This window comes from Aquarana catesbeiana, linkage group LG04 (genome assembly GCF_042186555.1).
Source record: "Aquarana catesbeiana isolate 2022-GZ linkage group LG04, ASM4218655v1, whole genome shotgun sequence".
Classification (NCBI taxonomy): Eukaryota; Metazoa; Chordata; class Amphibia; order Anura; family Ranidae; genus Aquarana; species Aquarana catesbeiana.
The window spans coordinates 689,942,806-689,967,679 of NC_133327.1; the positions used below are offsets into that span (position 1 = coordinate 689,942,806).

At 51.6% G+C, this 24,874-nt stretch overlaps 1 protein-coding gene across 1 annotated transcript; it reads right to left on the reverse strand.

Annotated features, from left to right (window-relative positions):
• Nucleotides 1–427: 427 nt before the first annotated feature.
• Nucleotides 428–24,874, reverse strand: SUPT7L (SPT7 like, STAGA complex subunit gamma). The gene is given in 7 exon segments (XM_073628767.1): nt 428–855; nt 7,166–7,403; nt 8,170–8,494; nt 10,501–10,690; nt 10,693–10,804; nt 10,806–11,040; nt 24,669–24,874. Coding segments are annotated over 6 exon segments (1,329 nt in total). The 5' UTR covers nt 11,007–11,040; nt 24,669–24,874; the 3' UTR covers nt 428–592.

Sequence of the window (24,874 nt, forward strand, 5' to 3'; positions counted from 1 at the left end):
TGAGAATCTGTGGCAAGACTTGAAAATTGCTGTTCACAGACGTTCTCCATCCAATCTGACAGAGCTTGAGATATTTTGCAAAGAAGAATGGGCAGAAATGTCCTCTCTAGATGTGCAAAGCTGGTAGAGATCCCCAAAAAGACTTGTAGAGAAAGGGGGTTCTACAAAGTATTGACTCCGGGGGGCGCCATACAAATGTCCCCCCCCCCACACTTTTCACATATTTATTTGTATCATTTATCATTTTCCTTCCACTTCACAATTATGTGACACTTTGTGTTGGTCTATCACATAAAATCCCAATAAAATACATTTACGTTTTTGGTTGTAACATGAGAAAATGTGAAGAATTACAAGGGGTATGAATACTTTTTCAAGGCACTGTACATAATGCACTTTGATCATTTTTAATAACTTTATCGAGCACTTTGTGGAAAAAAAAAGAAATTTTAATTCATTCCCGCTTGGGTATGAATAACGAAGACAATTTTTTTATTCCAGGAACTGTCTGCCAACTGCCAGTCCCCATAATACCAGCAATGAAGAATGTTCAGCAGAATCAGTCCCGACTCTTCTCCCCCTCCCCCCACAATTAAATTTTCTTCATTCTCTTCTTGGGGCGTTGGTTGAAGACGGGAGAGGACCCCATTAGGCTGTCGGGGGAGGGAGAGGCGTAGCTGACTTCTGATCCGTTGGGACTGGCTGGGATGGCCGAGTCGCTGATCCCAGACATGGGCTCTTCAAATACGTCATTACCCAGAACGCTGTGCTCGTGTACCGCCGAATCCTCGTTGTCCTGAGGCTCCATCTTCACCTGCGTCAAACTCCACAGCGGCGAGGTGTTCACGTCTGATCCTGGGGAGAGGAAACAACAGCTCAGTATGAGGACAAAGATATTCCAGGAGGTCATACAGATAATCCACCGGCCGCCAGCGTACACCCAATCAGGACCTGTCGTCCCCCATCTCCCCCCCCCCCCACCCCCCCTCCCCGGCACTACCCAGACAGACTGGGATCTGTTCCCTCCCCAGTACTACCCAGACAGACAGACCGGGATCTGTCCCCCCAGTACTACCCAGACAGACCGGGATCTGTCCCCCCAGTACTACCCAGACAGACAGACCGGGATCTGTCCCCCCAGTACTACCCAGACAGACAGACCGGGATCTGTCCCCCCAGTACTACCCAGACAGACAGACCGGGATCTGTCCCCCCAGTACTACCCAGACAGACCGGGATCTGTTCCCCCAGTACTACCCAGACAGACAGACCGGGATCTGTCCCGCCAGTACTACCCAGACAGACAGACCGGGATCTGTCCCCCCAGTACTACCCAGACAGACAGACCGGGATCTGTCCCCCCAGTACTACCCAGACAGACAGACCGGGATCTGTCCCCCCAGTACTACCCAGACAGACAGACCGGGATCTGTCCCCCCAGTACTACCCAGACAGACAGACCGGGATCTGTCCCCCCAGTACTACCCAGACAGACAGACCGGGATCTGTCCCCCCAGTACTACCCAGACAGACAGACCGGGATCTGTCCCCCCAGTACTACCCAGACAGACAGACCGGGATCTGTCCCCCCAGTACTACCCAGACAGACAGACCGGGATCTGTCCCCCCAGTACTACCCAGACAGACAGACCGGGATCTGTCCCCCCAGTACTACCCAGACAGACAGACCGGGATCTGTTCCCCCTGCACTACCCAGACAGACCAGGATCTGTCCCCCCAGTACTACCCAGACAGACTGGGATCTGTCCCCCCAGTACTACCCAGACAGACAGGGATCTGTCCCCCCAGTACTACCCAGACAGACAGGGATCTGTCCCCCCAGTACTACCCAGACAGACAGGGATCTGTCCCCCCAGTACTACCCAGACAGACTGGGATCTGTCCCCCCAGTACTACCCAGACAGACTGGGATCTGTCCCCCCAGTACTACCCAGACAGACAGGGATCTGTCCCCCCAGTACTACCCAGACAGACAGGGATCTGTCCCCCCAGTACTACCCAGACAGACAGACCGGGATCTGTTCCCCCTGCACTACCCAGACAGACCGGGATCTGTTCCCCCTGCACTACCCAGACAGACCGGGATCTGTTCCCCCTGCACTACCCAGACAGACCGGGATCTGTCCCCCTGCACTACCCAGACAGACCGGGATCTGTTCCCCCTGCACTACCCAGACAGACCGGGATCTGTCCCCCCAGACAGACCGGGATCTGTCCCCCCAGTACTACCCAGACAGACTGGGATCTGTCCCCCCAGTACTACCCAGACAGACAGACCGGGATCTGTTCCCCCTGCACTACCCAGACAGACCGGGATCTGTCCCCCCAGTACTACCCAGACAGACAGACCGGGATCTGTCCCCCCAGTACTACCCAGACAGACAGACCGGGATCTGTCCCCCCAGTACTACCCAGACAGACAGACCGGGATCTGTCCCCCCAGTACTACCCAGACAGACAGACCGGGATCTGTCCCCCCAGTACTACCCAGACAGACAGACCGGGATCTGTCCCCCCAGTACTACCCAGACAGACAGACCGGGATCTGTCCCCCCAGTACTACCCAGACAGACAGGGATCTGTTCCCCCTGCACTACCCAGACAGACCGGGATCTGTCCCCCCAGTACTACCCAGACAGACAGACAGACAGACAGACCGGGATCTGTCCCCCCAGTACTACCCAGACAGACAGACCGGGATCTGTTCCCCCTGCACTACCCAGACAGACAGACCGGGATCTGTCCCCCCAGTACTACCCAGACAGACCGGATCTGTCCCCCCAGTACTACCCAGACAGACAGACAGACCGGGATCTGTTCCCCCTTGAGGTATACAGACAGACAGACCGGGATCTGTTCCCCCTTGAGGTATACAGACAGACAGACCGGGATCTGTTCCCCCTTGAGGTATACAGACAGACAGACCGGGATCTGTTCCCCCCTGAGGTATACAGACAGACAGACCGGGATCTGTTCCCCCCTGAGGTATACAGACAGACAGACCGGGATCTGTTCCCCCCTGAGGTATACAGACAGACAGACCGGGATCTGTTCCCCCCTGAGGTATACAGACAGACCGGGATCTGTTCCCCCCTGAGGTATACAGACAGACAGACCGGGATCTGTTCCCCCCTGAGGTATACAGACAGACCGGGATCTGTTCCCCCCTGAGGTATAGACAGACAGACAGACCGGGATCTGTTCCCCCCTGAGGTATACAGACAGACAGACCGGGATCTGTTCCCCCCTGAGGTATACAGACAGACAGACAGACCGGGATCTGTTCCCCCCTGAGGTATACAGACAGACAGACCGGGATCTGTTCCCCCCTGAGGTATACAGACAGACCGGGATCTGTTCCCCCCTGAGGTATAGACAGACAGACAGACCGGGATCTGTTCCCCCCTGAGGTATACAGACAGACAGACCGGGATCTGTTCCCCCCTGAGGTATACAGACAGACCGGGATCTGTTCCCCCCTGAGGTATACAGACAGACAGACCGGGATCTGTTCCCCCCTGAGGTATACAGACAGACAGACCGGGATCTGTTCCCCCCTGAGGTATACAGACAGACAGACTGGGATTTGGACAATGTCCATTCACAAGCGCATTGCTCAGGAGCGAGCTTGCTTGAGTGCCTCATAGCAAGAGGCTTACTATTAGGGGCACTTGGCAGAGGGGAGGAGCCAGGAGCGCCGGCGAAGGATCCGAAAAGAGGAGGATCGGGGCTGCTCTGTGCAAAACCATTACATAGAGCCGGCAAGTATAACTTGTTTGTTTTTGTTTTGAAAGGGCTCATGATGCACACAGGACGTTTGACGTTTTTTTTTTTTTTAACTGCCTCTGAAAGCCCCTCCTATGTGTCCGTGCGCACATATACTGTCAGAGGCGTTTGGAGGCAAAAGTGTTTAGGGGCAGTAGAAAAAAAACAAAAAACAAAAACAAAAAAAAAAAAAAAAAAAAACGACAGCCTGTGCTTCCAGGAGCAGTAAAAACAAAATAATGCCAAAAAAACACGGCCAAACGGGTCAATCCGCGTTACGCTGTGTTTGACGTTTTTACATTATAGGGAGTGTTTTTAATGATAAAAGGCCCAAGAAATGCTAACGCTGGGAAAACGCGCAATAGCGCTAATGTGAAACCGCGGCTAAACGTTAACAAGAGCGTCTTTAGCGCTACTGATTTTACAATGTCCTGTGTGCACGAGCCCTAATGCTCGGGGGAGGCAGCGTGGCTTCTGTATCATGTGACTGCTGCGATTGGCTCAGCCCACTGACTCCCAATCAAAAGCCTTGACAGCTCCTCAGTGTGCTGGGTGCGGGAGAGTGCAAAGCCCCCGCTTGTCTGTGTCAGCAGGGCTCGGGAGTGAGACTGCATGAGTACCCCCCAAGGGGGAAGGAGTACTTAGAAGGCAGGAGGTGGTGAGGGACCCCAGTAGAGGAGGATCTGGGCTTATCTGTGCCACAACCATTACACAGAGGAGGAGAGTATAACAAGTTTATTATTTAAAAAATAAAACTATCTAGGAGGCGCTCTTGTTGGTGTTACTTTGTTACCAGAATCCACCTTTCCACTTACATCTCCTCACAATAGAGTTGCCGTGTCGCTATAACCCGGTACCAGCGGGGGGCGCCGGACTTACATATTCAAATCTATCGCAAACAAAAAGGACTTTTACTGCAACCAGCTGAACCTCCCCGTGTCGCTCGGCCCGCTTATTAGACAATTGGAATTCAAATGAGGAAAAAAAAATAAAACACATTTCAGGAGCCGATTGAAAAGAAAATTGATTTCAACGACAATCCACTTCATCCGGGGGAATAAGCGGCCGCCTGCAACGCAACAGTTTTGGTTTATTAGAGCTTTGTGCCGATGGTTCCGGATTGCAAGGGGGGGGGGGGGGGGGGGGGGGGGGGGGGGGGGGGGGTTCTTCACATTTAGTACCACTAATGGTGGGGAGAGATAATAAACACCTCGCCGGGTCATTCAAGGAACAATCCCGCCGATCGCTCCACAAAACACCACTGACCCGGCGTACCCTCCGATCTCATTACCTTCAGTCACCAGTCAGAACAACAACATAGAACGAGGACTTTTCTGACTTTCTTCATTTGAGATGTAAACATGTTCCGGGTCACATCACAGGAAAGTGCTAAACATGGGCCCAGCATCAGTAAGTAATGCATCGTGTAATACTTCCAGGGAATTATTACTTCCGACAGAAATCACAAGCCGGGGTCACCAACTACATCCTGGACTTCTGGCTCACAAATGTCTGACACAGATCAGTCCCTGCTGCCGACTCTCATCTTCTCCCTCGCTCTCTTTTTTCCCCCCTCTCCCAATCCCATTCTCTTTTTTTCACCTCTCTCTTTCCCTCTCCTCCCTTTCTTTTCTTCCTTCCCTCTCTTCTCTTCCTTTTCCTGTCTCTTTCCCTCTTTTCTCTTCCTCCGGCTGGGTTCACACTTCTGCCAATTGGATACCAGTTTCCTCCACATCCAATTCGCATGACAGGAGACTGACTGGCTCTCAATGGAGCCGCTTCACACAGCTCCGGGGTGGCCGCATTGGAAAAGGGTTCTGCGAGTCTGGCTCCAAATCAGATGCAAATTCAAGCAGAAATTCTGACCTGAAATGGTGAACAGAGACACACCGGACCCCCCACTGTGAGCCACGGCCACGGCATGTGTGAACCCAGCCCTCCTCTCTCCTCCTTCCTCTGCTCTCTCTTCCTTCCCTCTCCTCCTTTCCTCCTTCCTTCTCCTCTCTCTTTTCTTCCCTCTCCTCCTTCTCCTCTCTCTTCCTTCTCCTCTCCTCCTTCCTTTTCCTTTTCCTCTCCTCTCTTTTCTTCTTTCCTCTCCTCTCTTCCTTTTCCTTCCCTCTCCTCCTTTTCCTCTCTCTTACCTCTCCTCTCTACCCCCCCCCCATCTTTCCCTGTCCTCTCGCTTTCCCTCTCCTCTCCTTTCTTCCTTTTCCTGTCTCTTTCCCTCTTCTCTCCTCTTTCCTCAGCTCTCCTCCCTTCCTCTGGCTTTTCTGTGGCATTAACGCAGTAAAGGCTTCTTTCTGACAACTCCACCATTTAGACAATATTTCTTCCCCCCGGAGATTACCTTGGAAAACATTTGAATATTAAATGTAATAAAAGGAAACATATGAAAGCGCTTTACATTTTCTCCGGTCTCCCTGCACCCGACACTACCAGAGGGCGGAATGATCCCCACACTACCAGAGGGCGGAATGATCCCCACACTACCAGAGGGCGGAATGATCCCCACACTACCAGAGGGCGGAATGATCCCCACACTACCAGAGGGCGGAATGATCCCCACACTACCAGAGGGCGGAACGATCCCCACACTACCAGAGGGCGGAACGATCCCCACACTACCAGGGGGCGGAGTGATCCCCACACTACCAGGGGGCGGAGTGATCCCCACACTACCAGAGGGCGGAGTGATCCCCACACTACCAGAGGGCGGAGTGATCCCCACACTACCAGAGGGCGGAGTGATCCCCACACTACCAGAGGGCGGAGTGATCCCCACACTACCAGAGGGCGGAGTGATCCCGACACTACCAGAGGGGGGGGGAATGATCCCGACACTACCAGATGGGGGGGGAATGATCCCCACACTACCAGAGGGCGGAATGATCCCCACACTACCAGAGGGCGGAATGATCCCCACACTACCAGAGGGCGGAATGATCCCCACACTACCAGAGGGCGGAATGATCCCCACACTACCAGAGGGCGGAACGATCCCCACACTACCAGAGGGCGGAATGATCCCCACACTACCAGAGGGCGGAACGATCCCCACACTACCAGAGGGCGGAACGATCCCCACACTACCAGAGGGCGGAACGATCCCCACACTACCAGAGGGCGGAACGATCCCCACACTACCAGAGGGCGGAACGATCCCCACACTACCAGAGGGCGGAACGATCCCCACACTACCAGAGGGCGGAACGATCCCCACACTACCAGAGGGCGGAACGATCCCCACACTACCAGAGGGCGGAACGATCCCCACACTACCAGAGGGCGGAATGATCCCCACACTACCAGAGGGCGGAATGATCCCGCTGGTGGTGGAGGACTGATGTAGACATCACATGTGGAGAAATGTGCTCCTTACCTGATGGCTGAGGAGAGGAATCAACCTCCATATTAGAAGAGAACCTGTCACCCTGGGCCCCCAGGACCCCTACAGGGAGGGACTGGTCCCCGGGTGCCAGGTCTCCCTCCAGCTCCTCGTTGATGGGGAATGTGATGTCCGTCACCGGCTCCTCTTTGATCTTCACAGGTTTGGTGTCCTCAGAGACGCGCTCAGGATGGACCAACTTTTCGTACTCCTCAGACAGCTGCTTACTGACCTGCCGGCACAGAGAGGAGGAGAGACAAATGACACCAACATCACCATGGAGGAGTACAGAAAACACCCCAATTAGTAAAAACTTTATTGAAACGTCAGATCAAAAACATGACCAGCTGGAGCTCCTCCCTCCGACATGTTTTACTTCCACAGAGGTTAATTGTAGAGCGTAGGAAGGGAAAAGCTACCCAGATCATAACAAAAGCTGGGGATGTACCGAAATATCCACCGAAAATAGGGTTAGAAAGCGCTTTGCCGAAACCCCCCCCCCCCCCCCCATTGACTTCAATGCAAAAATCCCCCCCCCAAAATCAACTTCAATGCAAAAATCCCCCCCCCCCCCCAAAATCGACTTCAATGAAAAAATCCCCGAACCCCCCCCCCCAAAATCGACTTCAATGAAAAAATCCCCAATCTCCCCCCCCCCCCATTGCATTTAATGCAAATATCCCCAACCCCCCCCCCAAAATCGACTTTAATGCAAAAATCACCAACCCCCCCAATCGACTTCGATGCAAAAATCCCCAATCCCCTCACCCCCCATTGACTTCAATGCAAAAAGCATCCCCCCATTGACTTCAATGCAAACCCCCCCCCATTGACTTCAATGCAAAAATCGCCCCCCCCCCATTGACTTTAATGCAAACATTTGGGGGTTCGAAGTAATTTTCTACCAAAAAAAAAATACAGATTTTTACTTGTAAACAACAAATGTCATAAAAAGGGGCGGGTCCTTAAGTGTATATCTGCGTCAGGCCCCTCCCCACCTGTAACATGTAGGCGTGGTAATCCTTGATACGGTGCTGCCAGAACTTCTGTAGGGACAGGACGCTGCCGATCCCCATCTCATGGAAGACCTGCTCCATGACGTCCTGGAAGGGGGTGTGGCCTAGCCGGGCCTCGCGGTCCGCATTGAACCTCAGCATCTTGGTGAACTTCAGGCAGTACTCGTGGGAGATGTCGGTGAGGGTCTCCAGGACGCTTTCGTTGGCGGTGTCGAAGCCGGCGTGGGCCAGGATGGTGGCCACAGACTGGTACATGAGTTGGCGGCAGGAGTGGTAGCTGAGCTCTGTGACGGGTTCTCCTCTCCCGCTAATAGAAGAACATCAGAGAGGAGGAGGAGGGGTTATAACAGAATTATGAGAGTTATGCTTTAAGCACACAGTTGTCATATATCTGCCGTTCTCTTCGTGTAAGCGTTTCACCATCGTCACCTGGCTGGTTTGAAACATCTTAAAAATGTACGTCTAAAAGGATGTCAGGGGTGTGTTCTTTCATAACACTCTTACTGGAGGAAGATCTGAGGGAGGTTGATGTGATGTTTACAGCCCCCCTTTCACAAAATGTGCCTTTATTTTGTGGGTGAATGACTATTCATTCTCTGCAATCAATTTTCTTCCTGAGAAAACACATCCCCCGGAATCCCTTTAGACATGCATGCTCAAGCAACTAATCAGCAGATTGCACAGCTAAAGCATTTTATTATGCTTTAAAAACACCGTTAGCGTATATCTGTCATTCTCTTCATCTCACCATCATCATCATCTGGCTGGTTTCTAACATCTGGAAGTAATATTGCCCCCACCCCCACAGTATATAATTACCTTTCTTCACATCCCCCACTGCATCATTCAGCTACTGAGAGTGAGTGAAAGGAAAACCCTGTTTAAAGCGGGGGGGAGGGCTGTGGACTCCCCACTGATTGGCCCGACACTGTCATAAGTGCCGAGTCACATGCTTGTCCATGCATGAAAGTACTGGGCGTGGTCTGTGGCTCCGGGCCCCTGAATGGAGGGAGAGGTGGAGGAGTGAATGAAAGGTAATTGGGGGGGAAAAGGGATAAAAGCAAAGCACAGATTTCCTTTAATGCCCATTCATTAAAGCCCATCTCCAGGCAAACAAGGCTAAAAGGCACATGTGCATCTAATAGGATGCCACAATTGTGTTCTTTCATGCAATGCTCTTGCAGGAAGGAGATACAAGGCAGAGTGCTCTCCTCCTGGTCCAAATTGTTGCTGCCCACCTTTAACCCTTAACAGTTTTTTCTGACCATTATATGAAAGAACATATGCTCGGCATCCCTTTAGACATGCACGCTCAAGCAACTGTTTAGCAGATTGCACAGCTCAAGTCTGCAGCACTCGGTGGCCAGCAGGGGGGACATGCATGTCTAAACTGATCCCAAGAATTATGAAAGAACACATCCCTTTAGATGTGCATGCTTAAAGCGGAACTTGATTCATTTTTTCATCTTCTCATCTATTAAAACTTCTTGTTGTTGTTTTAACTTTGGATAGAAAAACTTTTTTTTCTGCTGGTAAATCCCTTATACAGCCCACTTCCTGTTTCCTGGCTGGTCATTAGCCCTAGACTTATGACATCATACACAGCTCTCTCTCTCCTGAGAATTTGCCAGGAAGGGAGTGGGGGGGTGAGTCATAAGAGGAGCAATGAGAGCTGCAGAGCTGGAGGTGTGTCTCTGTGTAAATCCAGGAAGTGAACAGCTGCCCACATTTAAAATGGCTGCAGCCAGACTCGGTGGAGGGAGATTTCTCTATTATATTTGGCAAGTACAGAATCCCAGTATATATAAAATAATATGCAAAGTGGTTGGAGGGAAGCTTCAGAATGACAAAGATGTTTTTATTACAAATCATGTGAGCAGACTGCAGTTCCTCTTTAGGTAACTGATCAGCAGATCGCACAGGTAAAGTCTACAGCACCCAGTGGCAAGCCGGGAGGAACATGCATGTCTAAAGTGATCCTATGCATTACATGAAAGAACACATCCCTGGCATCCCTTCAGACATGCATGGTTGAGCAACTGATCAGCGGATCGCACAGCTAGTCTGCAGCATCCAGCAGGGAGAATCATGCATGTCTAAAGGGATCCTGAGGATATGTTCTTTCATATAAACGCTCTCAAAAGAAGAACCAAGCCAGGGTGAAGTGATGGTTATAGGAGCTTGTCATGCCCCTCCCATCAAATTCAGAGGGAGACCCAGTGATGACATCACAGGACTTCAAAGAGGTATTTCCTAAAAACAAAATGATTTGATTGATGGGGACTAGGGAAGGTTCTTCAGCTTTGGTCTTACCGGTAGAAGTCGCTCTCGGGGTCGCTGTGCCTCAGCTGGAACGGCAGCTTGGGCAGTTTGCAGTCCTGCGGCAGCAGATCGTCGGGAAGGGGCGGGGACGGCGGCGGGTGCGGAAGGGGTTCGCTCTCCTCCACTTTGATGCCTTCCACCGGCTGCTGGTTCTGCCCCTGGGCCGCGGCGATCAGGCCCGCAGTTTGCGGTTGTGTTGGATCAGCTGGATGGTGTGAATGGTGAGGCTGCAGGGCTCCGAGGGGACATCCAGCATGGTGGTGGGCCGCGGCCTGTTGGCGGACGGCTGATGTAAAAGGGGGCTCCTGCATCTCCACCCGTGCGGAATTCCCTCTGCAGAGATCGAAGGAGCTTCTGCTGGCCTGACCCGAGGCCACCGAGATCTCCCCCCAATATCGCATCATTTCACCGCAAAGATCCGGCGCCGTTCTGTATATGAAGACGATCAGACCGCGGACAGACACGCCAATACTACATAGTAGGTCATGTGACCGCATCCAGACACCTCCACTCCTCTGACATGTGATCAACCTGAATAGAGACAAGAAGAGGGCGGAGCCATCAGTACATACATGGCGTCAACGAGTCTCCACCCTACAGCAATATTTATATCCTCCCTCAGCCCTCCTCTTCAGTCTTGCACAGGTGTACAGGCTCCTCCCCTCATCCTGCTCACAGCACCAATTGTCAAGCTTAACTCCGCCTTCCCTTCAGTCTTACATAGCTGTGCCGGCTCCTCCCCTCAACCTGCTTACAGCGCCAATTGTCACGCCCAACTCTGCCCTCTCTTCAGTCTTTGCACAGCTGTACAGGCTCCTCCCCTCATCTGCTCACAGCGCCAATTGTCAAGCCTAACTCCGCCCTCCCTTAAGTCTTGCACAGGTGTACAGGCTCCTCCCCTCAACCTGCTCACAGTGCCAATTGTCAAGCCTAACTCCGCCCTCCCTATAGTCTTGCACAGGTGTACAGGCTCCTCCTCTTATCCAGCTCACAGCACCAACTGTCAAGCCTAACTCCGCCCTCCTCTTCCGTCTTACACAGCTGTTCCGGCTCCTCCCCTCAACCTGCTCACAGCACCAATTGTCAAGCCTAACTCCGCCCTCCCTTAAGTCTTGCACAGGTGTACTGGCTCCTCCCCTCAACCTGCTCACAGCGGCAATTGTCAAGCCTAACTCCACCCTCCTCTTCAGCCTTGCACAGGCGTGCTGTCTCCTCCCCTCATCCTGCTCACAGTGCCAATTGTCAAGCCTAACTCCGCCCTCCTCTTCAGTCTTGCACAGCTGTACTGGCTCCTCCCCTCATCCTGCTTACAGCGTCAATGGTTAAGCCTAACTCCGCCCTCCCTTCAGTCTCCCCTCCCACTGCTTGCATCAGGACTGACGGCTCTTGAGAGTACTGAGGCCGGGTGCTGTGATGTTTCAGGAAGCCATGTACTGCCCCCTGCTGGCCCCTCCACCAGCCATGATCTGCCTGCATTACATAGACAAGCACAGACATCACGGCATCCACAATGCACTGTGTGTGCATGAAACCCCACCCCTTTTCCTGCCGCACATATGCGTTAGGTGACTAAAGGGATTAAAAATGTTGATGGGGGGGGGGGGGGGGGAGGCACAACATTTAATTAGATTACAGCCGTAGTAAACCCTTCCAAATCCCCAGTGAAGTGACCGGCCTCATGTGATACACAGATACAAAATACAAATCTTCCTACATAAAGTTATACCTGTTTATCTGCTGCCCTCTCCCCTCTACAGCTGTTCAAAGTGCAGAATTTTATACAGCTTGTCTGAGCTGTCAGAAAGCAGGGGGCGGAGAGCTGAGGTCACACTCTGCAGAGCTCAGTGAGGAGAGCTCTGAGAGCTGAATGGAGGAAAAAGTGTCAGGGCTGGACTCAGCCCTTCCTTCTCTGAACTGGCCGCTCAGCTGTCGGCTAACTGCCAGCTCCTATCTCTCCACAGTTACTCAGCTGTTGATGTTCCTGCTCGTCAGTCCTGCCTACTTAAGCTGTCCAGCCCAGAGGAGCTCTGCCTTCGCCTTGGTCACATCTCTAGAGACTATCTCCTGGGATCCTGTTGAAGACTGGCTTTGCTGATATCCTTTCTGACTCCAGATCCTGTTTGCTGTTCCACTACATTGATCCCCGACTTCTGGCTTGGCTGACTATCCGTTCCAGTTCCTGAACTCTGGCTGTTTTGACTACGTTTGTTCTTTTTACATTTATTATTAAACAAGTGAGATTTAACTGTACTTCTGTCTCGGTCTGATTTCATGGTTTCTGACAGAAAGAGACACCCCCTCCCCCCCTCTTCACACAGCACACAAAGCTGAGGCTGTCAATTACGGGCTGTGTGCTGGAGCTCCCTCCCGTCACCTTTTTTTTTTTTCTCCTGGCGTCGGAGAAATTTGTCAGAAGCGATTCATGCAGATAGCGGAGGAAGGAGGCAGCAGACAGAAATGACACTTTGTGCTCTCTACACCCTACAGAGGGATACGCTTTGTTCCTATTCGCTGGGATTTCTTCTCTCTTCCTGTTAGGTCTCCCCAGTGGGACAGTCGCAGAGCCGGAGTCCGCAGGGCCCCTGAAGGAAGGAGGGGCAGCACTACAGAAGGTTTTTCACCTTAATGCATAGAATGCAAATCACGAGGATTTACAGCCCCTTTAAGGGGCGAATTAGTTATTTGTTAATTTGTATTAAATTTATAGAATTTTTTTTATGATTTTTGACATTTATTTATATTATTATTTGTATAATAATAAATAAAATAAAAAAAAACAAAAAATAATAATGAATAACCCTAACCTAAAAACTGAACTCGAACCCCTCATGCCCCGTACACACGAGCGGAAATCCCGCCAGCAAAACTCCGATGAGAGCTTTTGGTCCGAAAATTCAGACCGTGTGTACGCTCCATCGGACTTTTGCTGGCGGAATTCCCGCCAGCAAAAAGATCGAGAGCAGGTTCTCTATTTTTCCGGTCGGAAAAAAGTTCCGATCTGAAAATTCCCGATCGCCTGTACCAATTCCGACGCGCAAAAAATTCCTCCGCATGCTCCGAAACAATTCGACGCATGCTCGGGAGCATTGAACTTCATTTTTCCTCGGCTCGTCGGAGTGTTGTACGTCACCCGCGTTCTTGACGGTCGAAAGGTTCAGCGAACTTTTGTGTGACTGTGTGTATGCAAGGCAAGCTTGAGCCGAATACCGCGTCGGAAAAACCACCCAAGATTTTTCAGACGGAAATTCTGCTCGTGTGTACGCGCCATTACCCTAACGGAAAAAAAAAAACAACATTAAAATAAATGAATAATATTAAAAGCAGAAATAAAAGCTAATGGAAAAAGCTAAAAAACAAAACAAAAAACAAAAAAAAAAAAACACAAAAGAATAAAAAAAAAAAAAAAAAAAAAAGTAGAGTGTTAGATCAACTGTTGTTTACGTTAGATCTCACACAGAAGAAGCAATATTAACAGTTATTTACTGGGGGGGGGGGGGCTAACCCGTCATCAGCCCCTCCCTTATCAAAAAACTGACCAAACAGTTAGCTATTTTGGAAGCAATTTGTGGTTTTAACGTTAGATCTCACATAATTAGAGACTTATTAAGTGATTAATGAGGGGGGGCTGCCCCCCCCCCCCCCCCTTATCAAATTTTCTGGCCAAAACTCATTCAGGCTATTAGATATTCGTTAGATCCGGTAAGATCAAGTGGTTTTAACGTTAGAGATATTAGGTGGTGGTACGTAAGGATGAGATTAGATCTCACATAATTATAGACTTATGAAGTGATTAATGAGGGGGGGTTGGCCCCCCCTTATCAAATTTTCTGCCCCAAAAAAATCACCCCGGCTAATTGATATTCATTAGATCCAATAAGATCGAGTGATTTTAATATTTGTTTATCCATAATTACAGGGATATTATGGATATTTGGTAGCGATGCACGCACATCCATACTAGTGTCTATATCGGAGGCGGTGATGACCATTTTCATGTGTACCAGTGAGGAGTGCCATTGAGCATAGCGAGGTATGGTGAAATTATGTGGGACATTAATCGACAGGTGTGTCCAAGCCCAGTGAAGCCTGAAGCACAGTGCCAGAAGCCAGAGGGAAACTTCGGAGGGCTCTGGTGAAGGAGCCAACCACGGTGCCCATCTACGGTAGCTGGCTCAAAACCAATGACACGAAGAGACAGCAGCGAAAGTCCAAACCATTGCAGAGGACCCCCCCGTTGTTGCCTTCAACCCAGTGTCCCGTTTCCTTTGACAAATGCTGCCTGGTGTCGGAGAGTCAATGCACACCAGACTCCCAGAACTTAGCAGAGACTTAAGCCCAATCAGAACCTCGCAGAGAGGAGTGCGGATACAAACCACCGAACAGGCCAGGGCCACCACTTCCTCCATGCTCCCTGACAAGCTGGTGGGATCTTCTCCTGTTGTTCCCATCCAAGTAAAGGGAGTCTACACCAAGGCCCTTCTGGATACTGGAGCTTAAGTGACCCTTCTCTACAGAGACTTCTATGACCGGCACCTCAAGCACCTGCCTTTGCAGAAGTTGGAAGAGTTGCAGATATTGTGACTCAGAATTTCCCCTATGATGGCTATCTACCGGTCAAGCTGACCTTTGATCCCTCCATGGCTGGGAAAGCCGAGACTTTTGACACTCAGGCAGTGGTCTCTCCTCGCCCTCCAGGGGCCAGTAAGAGTTCTCTCATCATAGGGACCAATACTGATCTTGTCAGAACGCTGTTGACACCTCTTGTTCTGGAGCCGGGCACTTCAACTACAAGTGTGCACCCCATGCTGAGACAAGCCTACCAGCACCTGGTACAAAAACAGAAGGCTCCAGCTGAAGGAGTGGGAAGGTCTGGAGCTTGGACCAGTGTGAGAGTTGTTACAGCCTGGTAAAGTGGCCTATTTACGAGCATCTGTCAAGCTAAATTGGAAGCAACCAGGCCCTGTCATTGTCCTTAAATCGGACGGACAGAGAGAAGACACAGGAGTGGAGATAATTCCCGAGGTGGTTTCAACCAAAGGGTTGCAGCAAAGAAGTCACGGGAAGATCTTGGTTAGTGTCCGCAACATAAACAGCCTTGCTAGTGAAGATGCCGGCTCAGATGTTGCTGGGACAAGTGAATCTGGCCACCCCAGTCTGATTTGGTGGGGGGAGCAAAGGATGGGATCTCTGTGGAGGAGTTCTATCCGAAGAATACTCCCCTTTTGCCTGAATGGAAAGGGCCAAGACTCAGCTTGAGATGGCAGGCTGCATTCTCCAAGAGTGAATATGATGTGGGGTGTGCAAAAAGTGCCCAATACCGGATCCATCTCTTCGAGTGCATAAGCCGTTCAGGGAAAGAGTTTGATGGATTCCTTTAGGGGACTTGTAGGATCTGCATAAACAACTGGCAGGTATCATCCGAGAGTCCCAGAATCTATACGCTTCCCCAATAGTGGTGGTATGGAAGAAGAATGGGTCACTGAGGCTGGGTATTGACTACCGGACGCTGAACCAAAGGACCATTCCCGACAAATATACCACCCCAAGGATAGAAGATGCCTTGCAGAGCTGTTAGGAGTGAAGTGGTTCAGCATGCTGGATTTGAAGAGTGGCCATTACCAAATCCCCATGCACCCCGAGTAATTTTCATTACCCCGGAGGGGATCTTTGGATTTGACCGTATGCATTAAGGCCTGTCTGGTGCCCCAGCCACCTTCCAAAAGGCTAATGGAGAAGACTGTGGGTGACATGAAACTGATCGAAGTGTTGGTGTGCTTAGACGACATCATCGTTTTCGGCAAGAGCACGAGAGCATCTGCAGAAGGTCCTGAAGGGACTCCATGATGGGGGGGGTTGAAGCTGTCTCTGGAAAAGCGCCAGTTTTATCAACCCTCGGTCAACTACCTTGGCCACATTGTGTCTGCTGAAGAAATGGCCACCGACCTCCAGAAGCTGTCAACTCCTGGCCGAGGCCTACCAATGTGACTGAGCTTAGGTCATTTCTGGGATTTTGCTCTTATTACAGAAGATTTGTAAAGGGATTCGCTAAGACTCTGATCTGGCGAAGCCTGTCAGACCAGCTGGAGAACCCAGAGAACACAGAGTCCATTCAGGAACAACTGACTACGAAGTGTGAAGAGGTTTTAGACAGCTGAAGTGAAGCCTAACAACCGCTCCAGTCATGGCCTATGCAGATCCAACCAAGCCATATGAGCTACACTTTGACGCCAGTCGAGATGGGTTAGGTGGAGAACTACCCCATGCACAAACTTGAGTTCCTGGCCTTGAAGTGGGTGGTGGTGCATAAGCTGGAGGGATTATCTGTATGGAGCGGAGTTCGTGATCAAGACCGACAACAATCCTCTCACCTACATCTTCACTACCACCAAGTTGGACGCCACGGGTCACAGATGGTTGGCTGCATTATCAGGGTTTATTATCAGCCTGAAGTATCGATTGGGGTTGGGAAACAAGACACGGGTGCTTTGTCAAGAAGGCCCCATTGTTCCAGAGACCCTCCAGAAGAATAGGCCCAGCTGACACCTGAAGCCTTATGTCAAGGAGCAGAACATCAACCTGGAGTAGGATCCAGAACAAAAGAGGTTGGAGTGTCAGCCACTGGTGTCCCCAGATGTTATTGCAATGTCACCCAGGTAGGGAATGAAGGTCTGCCCAAGCTGTCAAAGACCTGCGGAGGGACCAGTTGGAGGACCCTCCCTGTAGCTTGGCATTGAAGGCCTTGGAGAGCCAACGCCCTGACTTGCTCCTCACTGACTCCCCGAAGGAAACCTATCTGCTGCACCAAGAGTGGGATTGGTTTCAGGTGCACAGAGGGTTGGTCTACCGAAGGGGCCCCTCTGATGATTCTGAAGAAAAATGGCAGCTATTCCTACCTGAAAAACATAGGGAGACAGTATTAACTGCCCTACACGACAACCATGGCCACCTAGGGCCCAAGAGGACTTTTCACCTGGTAAGGTGGTAAGGAACCGGTTCTACTGGCCCTGCATGCAGGCTAAAGTTGAGGACTATTGCCACTCCTGCATCAGATGTATCCAAAGGAAGACTAAAGACTTTGCTTCACTGAGCTGCCCCAATGGGCCATCTTCAGTCAGGGACCCATGGAGCTAGTGTGCATTGACATTCTGTGCTTGGAGCCTGATCTGAGCGGGCAGAGAAATATCCTGGTAGTGACTGACCATTTCCCTCAATATGCCCAGGCGTTTTCCACGAGGGACCAACAAGCATCCATAGTGGCCAAGATCTTCGCTGAGAAATTTTTGGGGCACTATGCTCTGTCCCAACGCATCCACTCTGATCAAGGGAGAGATTTCGAGAGTAGACACATCAAGAGACTTTTAGACCTGTTGGGCATCAGGAAGTCTAAAACCACCCCGTATCATCCTCAAGGAGATTCTCAACCAAAGAGATTCAACCGAACCCTCCTAGATATGCTTGGAACTCTAAATTCAGAACAAAAGCAGCACTGGAGCAAGCATATAGTGGCTATTGTGCATGCTTATACCAGCACCGCCAATGATGCCGCAGGTTACTCCTCTATAGTTTGATGTTCGGACCATAGGCCCGGCTGCCGGTAGACTTGGCGTTCAGCACATCCCTCGACCATACCTTAGCAACTTTCCACAGAGGGTATGTGGATCGCTTGCAGAGACGTCTGAAAACCGCCTATAAGGCTCAAGCTGCCTCATATGCCGAAGGACAGAAAAACAAAATAAACTTTGACCTCAGGGTACGAGTGCAGGACCTACAGCTGGATGACAAGGTACTGCTGAGAAAACTGGGTGTCCCTGGAAAGCACAAGTTGGCTAACCACTGGAAGTCACAGCCCTATGTCGTTTGCAAGCATCTGCCCAGACACCCAATATATAAAATCCGGCCAGAGGGAAGCACAGGCCCGCTGAAGACTTGGCATTGCAATCATCTGTTGCCTCTGTCAGAAGCAGTTCATGTGCCACCACAGCCAGATTTACAGTCCACACCCACGGCCTCTCAAAGATCCCGGCCAGTGACTAGATCTCACTCTGTACCCCTTGCTGAAGATGAAAACAGCGAGGATGAAGAGAAAGATTGTCTGTGGCCGTCTCAAATGCCAGGGCCTGCCACCCCCTCTTTTTCTTCTTCTTTCAGGCCAGAGGCTCCTGAATTTGTACCTCAAAGTCCACCTTTTGAAGAGTTGGAAGACCCTCAATCTTCCCTGCTGACAACAGACCCCTAAGACTTTCCATCCTTCATTGAGGAAGCTGAAGCTGATATGCAGGAAGAAGAGGAGACCAGTGTGCCTGTAACCCCAGAACCTAAAGAACAGCGAGAGCGAAGGGTTATTCACCCGCCCAAAAGACTAACATAGGATACTTTGAGTGAAAGCTCTGAAGAGGTTGTTCTCATTGTAAAAAGGACTCTTGAAGTAACTGACCCTTCCACCACAGATTTGGTGGTGGACAATCCCAACTCACTGTCAGGGCTGGGCTCAGCCCTTCCTTCTCTGAGCTGGTCGCTCAGCTGTCGGATAATTGCCAGCTCCTATCTCTTCACAGTTACTCAGCTGTTGATGATATCCTTCTCGTCAGTCCTACCTACTTAAGCCGTCCAGTCCAGAGAAGCTCTGCCTTCGCCTTGGTCAACATCACAGAGACGCTCTCCTGCGATCCTGTTCAAGACTTGCTTTGCTGACATCCCTTCTGGCTCCAGATCCTGCTTGCTGTTCCACTACATTGATCCCTGACTTCTGGCTTGGCTGACTAACCATTCCGGTTCCTGAACTTTGGCTATATTTTGACTACGTTTGTTCTTTTTACTTTTATTATTAAACCAGTGTGATTTAACTGTACTTCTGTCTTGGCCTGATTTCATGGTTTTTGACACTCACCCCCCTTGGCACATCTAGCTGGGCCATTCCAGTTAAAGGTGGCCTGTAGCAGGACAACCTCCCTCCTATGCCAATTGGTGGGATGTTCCTCTGCCAGGGTTTTATGCAGATGTAAATTGTATGGTTTCCTGTGGACACTAACCTGTTTTTTTTTTTCCGTGTGTATATCAAAAGCATGTAACAGGTCATAGACTCTTTACCTCCTTTGGCGGACCAAAGGTTCTTTGGTGGCGGGAAGTGTGTAGCGGGGGCTACTCTATCACCCATGGTCCCGCCACCTCCCGCCATTTCCGCCGGATTTAATAGACAGTGACACAGGCACTCACTGAGGGAGAGCATGCCTCCCTCTCCTCTTCCTGTGTCCCTATTGGCAGGGAGAGGAGCCAATCAAGCAGCAGCAGAGACCATGGCCCACAATACAGCCCCATTGATTTCTACAGGGGTGGAACTACCAAGCCAGCCTGCTTTGCAAGAAGGGGGAGGCTAGCTAAAGACTTAAGCTTGTTGGTCTGAGGAGAGATCACCATGAGGCAGGGAGGTGAACAGAGGCGTGAGGAGAGACTACAGGCACCCGCTGAAGAACCATCCAAAGAAGGTTCCAGAGACGGATGAAGATGGATGTACCTTCTGTACCACCTAATATCTCTAATTTTTATGGAATATCTCTGAAACGATGTGAGATCGAACGTTAAAACCACTTGATCTTACCAGATCTAACGAATATCTATTATCCTGAATGATTTTGGCCAGAAAATTTGATAAGGGGGGCGGGCCCCCCCTCATTTATCACTTAAAAAGTTCCTAATTATGTGAGATCGAACGTTAAAATCACTTGATCTTACCGATAGGGTTGTCCCGATACCACTTTTTTAGGACCGAGTACAAGTACCGATACTTTTTTTCAAGTACTTGCCGATACCGATTACCGATTCTTTTTTTTTTAATGTCACGTAACAGTTTTTTTTTGCTATTTTTCTTTGGGGGGGTGAACGTTGTATGTGTGTGTGTTTTTTTTGTTTTTGTTTTACAATTTTTATTTTTTACAATAATATTTTTTTATTCTTTGTTTTTTTTTGTTTTTTTTTTTTAATCAGCCCTGTTGGGGGCTTTGGTGAGATATCAGGGGTCTTAACAGACCTCTGATATCTCCCCCTTGAGACAGAGAAAGAGACAGAGGATAGAGATTCCCAGTCCCTTTCTCTGCAGCCTCAGCTGCACTGAGAATGAATGGAGAGAAGACAGCGGCTCCATTCATAAACTGACACATCGTAATCACAGGAGGTTACAATGTTTCAGTTATGTGAATGGACAGAGTCAGCTGACTCTATTTATACACAAAGGAAAGAGGAGGGGGACGGAGGTACTGAGGGGGGAGAACGGAGGGGGACAGATAAGGAGAGAGGAACGGAGGGGGCATGGAGGAGGATGCTGTGACAGTCAGCGGTGAGCGATCACCGCTGTATGTCACTAAAGCTGCTGAAAGCCGCTGGGGAAGAGTCTTGTAACTCCCCACGCGCCGATCACAGCTGTCCTCTAGGTATCGGGGAAGCATCGGGAAGGAGGAGGGGGGACGGAGGAACTGAGGGGGAGAACGGAGGGGGACAGATAAGGAGAGAGGAACGGAGGGGGACAGATAAGGAGAGAGGAACGGAGGGGGACAGATAAGGAGAGAGGAACGGAGGGGACAGATAAGGAGAGAGGAACGGAGGGGGACAGATAAGGAGAGAGGAACGGAGGGGGACAGATAAGGAGAGAGGAACGGAGGGGGACAGATAAGGAGAGAGGAACGGAGGGGGACAGATAAGGAGAGAGGAACGGAGGGGACAGATAAGGAGAGAGGAACGGAGGGGGACAGATAAGGAGAGAGGAATGGAGGGGGAGAACGGAGGGGGACAGATAAGGAGGAGGAACGGAGGGGGACAGATAAGGAGAGAGGAATGGAGGGGGACAGATAAGGAGGGGGAGAACGGAGGGGGACAGATAAGGAGAGAGGAATGGAGGGGGAGAACGGAGGGGGACAGATAAGGAGAGAGGAACGGAGGGGAGAACGGAGGGGGACAGATAAGGAGAGAGGAATGGAGGGGGACAGATAAGGAGGGGGAGAACGGAGGGGGACAGATAAGGAGAGAGGAATGGAGGGGGAGAACGGAGGGGGACAGATAAGTAGAGAGGAATGGAGGGGGAGAACGGAGGGGGACAGATAAGGAGAGAGGAATGGAGGGGAGAACGGAGGGGGACAGATAAGGAGAGAGGAATGGAGGGGGAGAACGGAGGGGGACAGATAAGGAGAGAGGAATGGAGGGGAGAACGGAGGGGGACAGATAAGGAGAGAGGAACGGAGGGGGAGAACGGAGGGGGACAGATAAGGAGAGAGGAACGGAGGGGGAGAACGGAGGGGGACAGATAAGGAGAGAGGAACGGAGGGGGAGAACGGAGGGGACAGATAAGGAGAGAGGAACGGAGGGGGAGAACGGAGGGGGACAGATAAGGAGAGAGGAACGGAGGGGGAGAACGGAGGGGGACAGATAAGGAGAGAGGAACGGAGGGGGAGAACGGAGGGGGACAGATAAGGAGAGAGGAACGGAGGGGGAGAACGGAGGGGGACAGATAAGGAGAGAGGAACGGAGGGGGAGAACGGAGGGGGACAGATAAGGAGAGAGGAACGGAGGGGGAGAACGGAGGGGGACAGATAAGGAGAGAGGAACGGAGGGGGAGAACGGAGGGGGACAGATAAGGAGAGAGGAACGGAGGGGGAGAACGGAGGGGACAGATAAGGAGAGAGGAACGGAGGGGGAGAACGGAGGGGGACAGATAAGGAGAGAGGAACGGAGGGGGAGAACGGAGGGGGACAGATAAGGAGAGAGGAACGGAGGGGGAGAACGGAGGGGGACAGATAAGGAGAGAGGAACGGAGGGGGAGAACGGAGGGGACAGATAAGGAGAGAGGAACGGAGGGGGAGAACGGAGGGGGACAGATAAGGAGAGAGGAACGGAGGGGGAGAACGGAGGGGGACAGATAAGGAGAGAGGAACGGGGGGGGGACAGATAAGGAGAGAGGAACGGGGGGGGACAGATAAGGAGAGAGGAACGGAGGGGGACAGATAAGGAGAGAGGAATGGAGGGGAGAACGGAGGGGGACAGATAAGGAGAGAGGAATGGAGGGGGAGAACGGAGGGGGACAGATAAGGAGAGAGGAACGGAGGGGGAGAACGGAGGGGGACAGATAAGGAGAGAGGAATGGAGGGGGACAGATAAGGAGGGGAGAACGGAGGGGACAGATAAGGAGAGAGGAATGGAGGGGGGAGAACGGAGGGGGACAGATAAGGAGAGAGGAACGGAGGGGGAGAACGGAGGGGGACAGATAAGGAGAGAGGAATGGAGGGGGACAGATAAGGAGGGGGAGAACGGAGGGGGACAGATAAGGAGAGAGGAATGGAGGGGGACAGATAAGGAGGGGAGAACGGAGGGGGACAGATAAGGAGAGAGGAATGGAGGGGAGAACGGAGGGGGACAGATAAGGAGAGAGGAATGGAGGGGGAGAACGGAGGGGGACAGATAAGGAGAGAGGAATGGAGGGGGAGAACGAGGGGGACAGATAAGGAGAGAGGAATGGAGGGGGAGAACGGAGGGGGACAGATAAGGAGAGAGGAATGGAGGGGGAGAACGGAGGGGGGACAGATAAGGAGAGAGGAATGGAGGGGGGAGAACGGAGGGGGACAGATAAGGAGAGAGGAACGGAGGGGAGAACGGAGGGGGACAGATAAGGAGAGAGGAACGGAGGGGGACAGATAAGGAGAGAGGAACGAGGGGAGAACGGAGGGGACAGATAAGGAGAGAAGGGGGGAGGGGGGGAAGAAGGAGGAACGGGGGGGGGACAGATAAGGAGAGAGGAACGGGGGGGGGACAGATAAGGAGAGAGGAACGGGGGGGGGGACAGATAAGGAGAGAGGAACGGGGGGGGGGACAGATAAGGAGAGAGGAACGGAGGGGGACAGATAAGGAGAGAGGAACGGAGGGGGAGAACGGAGGGGGACAGATAAGGAGAGAGGAACGGGGGGGGGGACAGATAAGGAGAGAGGAACGGGGGGGGGACAGATAAGGAGAGAGGAACGGGGGGGGGGGACAGATAAGGAGAGAGGAACGGGGGGGGGGGGACAGATAAGGAGAGAGGAACGGAGGGGGGACAGATAAGGAGAGAGGAACGGAGGGGGACAGCGGAGAGGCACAGAGGAACGGAGGGGCACAGATAAGGAGAGAGGAATGCAGGGGACAGATAAGGAGAGAGGAATGCAGGGGACAGATAAGGAGAGAGGAACAGAGGGGGACAGCGGAGAGGCACAGAGGAATGGAGGGGAGAACGGAGAGGGACAGAGGAATGGAGGGGGCATGGAGGAGGATGCAGTGACAGTCAGCTGTGAGCGATCACCGCTGTATGTCACTAAAGCTGCTGAAAGCCGCTGGGGGAGAATCTTGTAACTCCCCCACGCGCCGATCACAGCTGTCCTCTAGGTATCGGGGGAAGCATCGGGAGCATTTGCCCGAGTACAAATACTTGGGCAAATGCTCGGTATCGGTGCCGATCCAGATACTAGTATCGGTATCGGGACAACACTAGGATCTAACAAATCGCTTCAAAATAGTTGTTTGGTCAATGTTTTGATAAGGGGGGGGGCTGATGACGGGTTAGCCCCCCTCCCCCAGCAAATAACTGTTAATATCGCTTCTTCTGTGTGAGATATACGCAAACAACGGTTGATCTAACAAACTGCATAAGATTTTTTCAAAAAGTTTGATATGGGGGGGGTGGGGGGGAATAACCCGGCAGAGTTACAGATAACAGTTTTCTCTATTGGCTAATAAAAAAACAAAAAAACGCCAAAGCCCAAAAACGTTGCATACAAATGCGCAAAAACACGCCAAAAATCGCGCATAAAAGCTCCGGAATATCACTCAAAGACGCTCCGGTGTGAATGCAGCCTCAGTGGGAGCCAATCAGAGACGTCCATCGTCAGGATTTGTGACCCCACAAATGTCGATTTCCCCTCCCCGGGGTCAGATGGTTGTCACTTCACACCGGATGGAGGAGGACCTACAGGGGGCGCCCGTCACTCCGATCCCCAGGCTTCACAGACCGGAAGAATCACGCGGACCGCCTCGGTCCGGAAAGCGAAGGGATGAGGACGGCGGTTCTGGACCGATGGCGGCTCCTAAGGTGATCACAGTGGGTGGAGTCATGGCGATCCTCCGGCTTCAGCCAGTTTAAAGTCACTTACCTGGAGGGAAGATTCAGATGTGGAGCTCTGCCTTCACTGGCTGCATGCTTGTTGTAGGTCAGGCTCAGTATTGGCGGCCTTGTCTGTCCCTCTCACTAGACTTTCCCCTTTAATGATGACTTTTAGCAGCCTGTTCCCCATTAGAGGCTCCCCCCCTCCGCTCACTTCCGCTTTCTCCTTTCTCACTTCCGGCGCGCCGCCACCGA